Below are 7,981 nucleotides of genomic sequence, written 5' to 3'. Positions count from 1 at the left end.
GTGAGAGTCAGTGTGTGTGGGACCCGTACCCCAGTGAGAGTCAGTGTGTGTGGGACCCGTACCCCAGTGAGAATCAGTGTGTGTGGACCCGTACCCCAGTGAGAGTCTGTGTGTGTGGAACCCGTACCCCAGTGAGAGTCAGTGTGTGTGGAACCCGTACCCCAGTGAGAGTCAGTGTGTGTGGAACCCGTACCCCAGTGAGAGTCTGTGTGTGTGGAACCCGTACCCCAGTGAGAGTCAGTGTGTGTGGAACCCGTACCCCAGTGAGAGTCAGTGTGTGTGGGACCCGTACCCCAGTGAGAGTCGTGTGTGTGGGACCCGTACCCCAGTGAGAGTCAGTGTGTGTGGGACCCGTACCCCAGTGAGAGTCAGTGTGTGTGGGACCCGTACCCCAGTGAGAGTCGGTGTGTGTGGGACCCGTACCCCAGTGGGAGTCAGTGTGTGTGGGACCCGTACCCCAGTGAGAGTCAGTGTGTGTGGGACCCGTACCCCAGTGAGAGTCAGTGTGTGTGGGACCCGTACCCCAGTGAGAGTCAGTGTGTGTGGAACCCGTACCCCAGGGAGAGTCAGTGTGTGTGGGACCCGTACCCCAGTGAGAGTCAGTGTGTGTGGAACCCGTACCCCAGTGAGAGTCAGTGTGTGTGGGACCCGTACCCCAGTGAGAGTCAGTGTGTGTGGGACCCGTACCCCAGTGAGAGTCAGTGTGTGTGGAACCCGTACCCCAGTGAGAGTCAGTGTGTGTGGAACCCGTACCCCAGTGAGAGTCAGTGTGTGTGGAACCCATACCCCAGTGAGAGTCAGTGTGTGTGGGACCCATACCCCAGTGAGAGTCAGTGTGTGTGGGACCCGTACCCCAGTGAGAGTCAGTGTGTGTGGGACCCGTACCCCAGTGAGAGTCAGTGTGTGTGCGGGTATGAGCTGTGCCCGCTGTAGTCTCCCTGCCGTAGGTACCTTCCAGGTGAACGGGTTATTGGCCACGATAGCTGCCAGGAGCTGGATGGCGTTCTTGCAGACAATGACAGACTTGTCACAGAGTCGTCCAGAGGCCAGCGTTACGATGGTCTGAAATCGCTTCAGAGGGAGGGCCTGAGACACAGCGAGAGAGAGAGGAGAGAGAGACAGCGAGAGAGAGAGACAGGGGGAGTGAGAGAGAGAGACACAGCGAGAGAGAGAGAGAGACAGACAGGGGGAGTGAGAGAGAGAGAGAGACAGGGGGAGTGAGAGAGAGAGAGACAGGGAGAGGGTGAGAGAGACAGGGAGAGGGTGAGAGAGACAGGGAGAGGGTGAGAGAGACAGGGAGAGGGTGAGAGAGACAGGGAGAGGGTGAGAGAGACAGGGGAGAGGGGGAGAGAGACAGGAGAGAGAGAGAGAGACAGGGAGAGAGAGAGAGAGAGAGAGAGACAGGGAGAGGGGGAGAGAGACAGGGAGGAGGGGGAGAGAGACAGGGAGAGGGGGAGAGAGACAGGGAGAGGGGGAGAGAGACAGGGAGAGGGGGAGAGAGACAGGGAGAGGGGGAGAGAGACAGGAGAGGGAGAGAGACAGGGAGCGGGAGAGGACAGGGAGACGGGGAGAGAGACAGGGAGAGGGGAGAGAGACAGGAGAGGGGGGAGAGAGACAGGGAGAGGGGGGAGAGACAGGGAGAGGGGGAGAGAGACAGGGAGAGGGGAGAGGGAGAGAGACAGGGAGAGAGAGAGAGAGACAGGAGAGAGAGAGAGAGACAGGGAGAGGGGGAGAGAGACAGGGAGAGGGGGAGAGAGACAGAGGGAGAGAGAGACAGGGAGAGCGAGAGAGACAGAGAGAGAGAGAGAGACAGAGAGAGAGAGAGACAGAGAGAGAGACAGAGAGAGAGACAGAGAGAGAGACAGAGAGAGAGACAGAGAGAGAGACAGAGAGAGATAGAGAGAGAGAGAGAGAGACAGAGAGAGACAGAGAGACAGAGAGAGAGACAGAGAGAGAGACAGAGAGAGAGACAGAGAGAGACAGAGAGAGACAGAGAGAGAGAGACAGAGAGAGAGACAGAGAGAGAGACAGAGAGAGAGACAGAGAGAGATAGAGAGAGATAGACAGAGAGAGACAGAGAGAGACAGCGAGAGACAGAGAGAGAGAGACAGAGAGAGAGACAGAGAGAGAGACAGAGAGAGAGACAGAGAGAGACAGAGAGAGAGAGACAGAGAGAGAGAGACAGAGAGAGAGAGAGAGCGGGACAGAGAGAGACAGAGAGAGAGAGTTGGGTTGAGATACAGAACAACGTCAGTGAAGTGACCCCACCATGTTGCCCCTTGACCCCTTCCCCCCCCCAGGAACATGCCCACTCCAAGGGCCCATTCCGCCCCTGCCTCCACTCCGGGTCCCGTGCGCCCCCCTGGGGAACCCGACCTACCTTCTCCTGGACGATGCTGCTGAGGACCTGGAGGCTGCGGCTGCGGACGTGGGCGCTGACATCGTGTAGGTGGAGCTGCAGCATGTCGAGGAAGCGGTCCCGCGTCTCCCGGTCCTGCCCGTCCAGCCGTGGCCCCTTCAGCACCCGGGTCACGATCTGCCCCATGGCACTCAGCACGGCGTTCCGCAGGGTGTGGCTCTGAGAGGGTCGGGGGGCGGGGAAGAGAGAGAGGTCAGAGGGCAAAGCAACCGGCTCCTATCGATGGGTACCCGTCCTGCCCAAACCATCAGAAAATCATACAATCCCGACAGTGCAGAAGGAGGCCATTCGGCCCATCGAGTCTGCACTGACCACAATCCCACCCAGGCCCCATCCCCACAACCCCATGCATTTACCCCAGTTCGACCCCCTGACACTAAGGGGCAATTTAGCATGGCCAATCCACCCAACCTAAATTGCCCCTTAGTGTCCAAAGATGTGCAGGTTCGGTGGATTGGCCATGCTAAATTGTCCCTTAGTGTCCAAAGACGTGCAGGTTAGGTGGATTGGCCATGCTAAATTGCCCTTAAGTGTCCAAAGATGTGTAGGTTAGGTGGATTGGCCGTGCTAAATGCCCCCTTAGTGTCCAAAGATGTGTAGGTTAGGTGGATTGGCCATGCTAAATTGTCCCTTAGTGTCCAAAGATGTGCAGGTTAGGTGGATTGGCCATGCTAAATGCCCCCTTAGTGTCCAAAGATGTGTAGGTTGGGTGGATTGGCCATGCTAAATGCCCCCTTAGTGTCCAAAGATGTGTAGGTTAGGTGGATTGGCCATGCTAAATTGTCCCTTAGTGTCCAAAGATGTGCAGGTTAGGTGGATTGGCCATGCGAAATTGTCCCTTAGAGTCCAAAGATGTGTAGGTTAGATGGATTGGCCATGCTAAATTGTCCGTTAGTGTCCAAAGATGTACAGGTTGGGTGGATTGGCCATGCTAAATTGCCCCTTAGTGTCCAAAGATGTGCAGGTTCGGTGGATTGGCCATGCTAAATTGCCCCTTAGTGTCCAAAGACGTGCAGGTTAGGTGGATTGGCCATGCTAAATTGCCCTTAAGTGTCCAAAGATGTGTAGGTTAGGTGGATTGGCCATGCTAAATGCCCCCTTAGTGTCCAAAGATGTGTAGGTTAGGTGGATTGGCCATGCTAAATTGTCCCTTAGTGTCCAAAGATGTGTAGGTTAGGTGGATTGGCCATGCTAAATTGTCCCTTAGTGTCCAAAGATGTGTAGGTTAGGTGGATTGGCCATGCTAAATTGTCCCTTAGTGTCCAAAGATGTGCAGGTTAGGTGGATTGGCCATGCGAAATTGCCCCTTGGTGTCAGCAGCACTATCTGGGGGAAATAAAGGGGGTTACGGGGATAGTGTGGAAGTTCAGTTGTTGAAATTCAGATTTCTCCGTTTCAAATGGGGTCAGTGCTTGCATATTCAGCACGAACAGGCTAATCCTCATCTGGGCAAGCCCCGTAAAAAGTCTGTTTTCCGAAAAAAAAAAATTTCTGTGCAAACTCCACACAGACAGTGACCCGAGCCGGGAATCGAACCCAGGACCCTGGAGCTGTGAAGCAGCAGTGCTAACCGCTGTGCTACCGTGTCAGCCGACTTGTGACACAGAAAAAACCATCCAACACAAAGCGAGAATTGTGCTCAGTCGTCGGGGGTAGATTCCTGACCAAGTGAGGGAGACTGTCGTTACGACCGACACGGGGACAGCAGCGAGATCAAGATGGCGCCCTCCTCCCGTGAATGAATTAACTACCCCACCCACCCGCCGACTCACCTCGCCATTCAGCAGATCCAGTACCAGACTGATGTTGGGAGCCACCACCTCGGGAATCCTCTCCGCCAACTCAGTCAGGAACGCGGCGCAGCAACGAGCCCCTGTCGACTCGCGGGCCCCTTCACCAGCTCCAATCTCCCTGTCAAAGGAACAACAGCAAACTTAGCCAGGGGTACGGGACGACAGCAGGGGAATGTCAGAGCTCTGAGCTCACCCCTCGATTAGATTCCAGTCTGTAACTCACTCCTGGGTATCTGTTATTCTATATATAAACCATCCCGAACCCCTCGATTAGATTCCAGTCTGTAACTCACTCCCGGGTATCTGTTATTCTGTATATAAACCACCCCGAACCCCTCGATTAGATTCCAGTCTGTAACTCTCTCCCGGGTATCTGTTATTCTACATATAAACCACCCCGAACCCCTCGATTAGATTCCAGTCTGTAACTCACTCCCGGGTATCTGTTATTCTATATATAAACCACCCTGAACCCCTCGATTAGATTCCAGTCTGTAACTCACTCCCGGGTATCTGTTATTCTATATATAAACCACACCGAACCCCTCAATTAGATTCCAGTCTGTAACTCACTCCCGGGTATCTGTTATTCTATATATAAACCACCCTGAACCCCTCGATTAGATTCCAGTCAGTCACTCACTCCCGGGTATCTGTTATTCTGTATATAAACCACCCCAAACCCCTCGATTAGATTCCAGTCTGTAACTCACTCCCGGGTATCTGTTATTCAGTATATAAACCATCCCGAACCCCTCGATTAGATTCCAGTCTGTAACTCACTCCCGGGTATCTGTTATTCTATATATAAACCACCCCGAACCCCTCGATTAGATTCCAGTCTGTAACTCACTCCCAGGTATCTGTTATTCTATATATAAACCACCCCGAGCCCCTCGATTAGATTCCAGTCTGTAACTCACTCCCGGGTATCTGTTATTATAAACCACCCCGAACCCCTCGATTCGATTCCAGTCTGTAACTCACTCCCGGGTATCTGTTATTCTGTATATAAACCACCCCGAACCCCTCAATTAGATTCCAGTCTGTAACTCACTCCCGGGTGTCTGTTATTCTGTATATAAACCACCCCGAACCCCTCGATTAGATTCCAGTCTGTAACTCACTCCCGGGTATCTGTTATTCTATATATAAACCACCCCGAACCCCTCGATTAGATTACAGTCTGTAACTCACTCCCGGGTATCTGTTATTCTATATATAAACCACCCCGAACCCCTCGATTAGATTCCGGTCTGTAACTCACTCCCGGGTACCCGTTATTCTATATATAAACCACCCCGAACCCCTCGATTAGATTCCGGTCTGTAACTCACCCCCGGGTATCTGTTATTCTATATATAAACCACCCCGAACCCCTCGATTAGATTCCAGTCTGTAACTCGCTCCCGGGTATATGTGACTCTATATATAAACCACCCTGAACCCCTCGATTAGATTCCAGTCTGTAACTCACTCCCGAGTATCGGTTATTCGATATATAAACCACCCCGAACCCCTCGATTAGATTCCAGTCTGTAACTCACTCCCGGGTATCTGTTATTGTATATATAAACCAGCCCGAATCCCTCGATTAGATTCCAGTCTGTAACTCACTCCCGGGTATCTGTTATTCTGTATATAAACCATCCCGAACCCCTCGATTAGATTCCAGTCTGTAACTCACTCCCGGGTATCTGTTATTCTATATATAAACCACCCCAAACCCCTCGATTAGATTCCAGTCTGTAACTCACTCCCTGGTATCTGTTATTCTACATATAAACCGCCCCGAACCCCTCGATTAGATTCCAGTCTGTAACTCACTCCCGGGTATCTGTTATTCTGTATATAAACCACCCCGAATCCCTCGATTAGATTCCAGTCTGTAACTCACTCCCGGGTATCTGTTATTCTATGTATAAACCACCCCAAACCCCTCGATTAGAATCCAGTCTGTAACTCACTCCCGGGTATCTGTTATTCTATATATAAACCACCCTGAACCCCTCGATTAGATTCCAGTCTGTAACTCACTCCCGGGTATCTGTTATTCTATATATAAACCACCCTGAACCCCTCGATTAGATTCCAGTCTGTAACTCACTCCCGGGTATCTGTTACCCTATATATAAACCATCACGAACCCCTCGATTAGATTCCAGTCTGTAAATCACTCCCGGGTCTCTGTTATTGTATATATAAACCACCCCGAATCCCTCGATTAGATTCCAGTCTGTAACTCACTCCCGGGTATGTTATTCTATATATAAACCACCCCGAATCCCTCGATTAGATTCCAGTCTGTAACTCACTCCTGGGTATCTGTTATTCTATATATAGACCACCCCGAACCCCTCGATTAGATTCCAGTCTGTAACTCACTCCCGGGTATCTGTTATTCTTTATATAAACCACCCCAAATCCCTCGATTAGATTCCAGTCTGTAACTCACTCCCGGGTATCTGTTATTCTATATATAGACCACCCCGAACCCCTCGATTAGATTCCAGTCTGTAACTCTTTCCCGGGAATCTGTTACTCTATATATAAACCACCCCGAACCCCTCGATTAGATTCCAGTCTGTAACTCACTCCCGGGTATCTGTTATTCTATATATAAACCACCCCGAACCCCTCGATTAGATTCCAGTCTGTAACTCACTCCCGGGTATCTGTTACTCTATATATAAACCATCCCGAACCCCTGGATTAGATTCCAGTCTGTAACTCACTCCCGGGTATCTGTTATTCTACATATAAACCACCCCGAGCTCCTCGATTAGATTCCAGTCTGTAACTCACTCACGGGTATCTGTTATTCTGTATATAAACCACCCAAAACCCCTCGATTAGATTCCAGTCTGTAACTCACTCCCGGGTATCTGTTACTCTATATATAAACCACCCTGAACCCCTCGATTAGATTCCAGTCTGTAACTCACTCCCGGGTATCTGTTTCTCTCTATAAACCACCCCGAACCCCTCGATTAGATTCCAGTCTGTAACTCACTCCCGGGTATCTGTTATTCTGTATATAAACCACCCCGAACCCCTCGATTAGATTCCAGTCTGTAACTCACTCCCGGGTATCTGTTATTCTATATATAAACCACCCCGAACCCCTCGATTAGATTCCAGTCTGTAACTCACTCCCGGGTATCTGTTATTCTATATATAAACCACCCCGAACCCCTCGATTAGATTCCAGTCTGTAACTCACTCCCGGGTATCTGTTATTCTATATATAAACCACCCCGAACCCCTCGATTAGATTCCAGTCTGTAACTCACTCCCGGGTATCTGTTTCTCTATATATAAACCATCCCGAACCCCTGGATTAGATTCCAGTCTGTAACTCACTCCCGGGTATCTGTTATTCTACATATAAACCACCCCGAGCTCCTCGATTAGATTCCAGTCTGTAACTCACTCACGGGTATCTGTTATTCTGTATATAAACCACCCAAAACCCCTCGATTAGATTCCAGTCTGTAACTCACTCCCGGGTATCTGTTACTCTATATATAAACCACCCTGAACCCCTCGATTAGATTCCAGTCTGTAACTCACTCCCGAGTATCGGTTATTCGATATATAAACCACCCCGAACCCCTCGATTAGATTCCAGTCTGTAACTCACTCCCGGGTATCTGTTATTCTATATATAAACCACCCTGAACCCCTCAATTAGATTCCAGTCTGTAACTCACTCCCGGGTGTCTGTTATTGTCTATATAAACCACCCCGAACCCCTCGATTAGATTCC

The 7,981-nt window shown here is 50.7% G+C and overlaps 1 protein-coding gene across 1 annotated transcript; it reads right to left on the bottom strand.

Moving 5' to 3' along the window:
• Positions 1-951: 951 nt before the first annotated feature.
• On the bottom strand, positions 952-4,330 carry LOC144490746 (condensin complex subunit 1-like; the record flags this gene model as incomplete). Its single annotated transcript, XM_078208455.1, has 3 exons — positions 952-1,086; positions 2,381-2,578; positions 4,192-4,330. Coding segments are annotated over 3 exons (472 nt in total), but the record flags the coding sequence as incomplete, so codon positions are not given.
• Positions 4,331-7,981: the final 3,651 nt, after the last annotated feature.

This window comes from Mustelus asterias, unplaced genomic scaffold, assembly GCF_964213995.1.
Source record: "Mustelus asterias unplaced genomic scaffold, sMusAst1.hap1.1 HAP1_SCAFFOLD_3728, whole genome shotgun sequence".
Classification (NCBI taxonomy): domain Eukaryota; kingdom Metazoa; phylum Chordata; class Chondrichthyes; order Carcharhiniformes; family Triakidae; genus Mustelus; species Mustelus asterias.
This window is presented reverse-complemented; position numbering and strand designations above follow the sequence as displayed.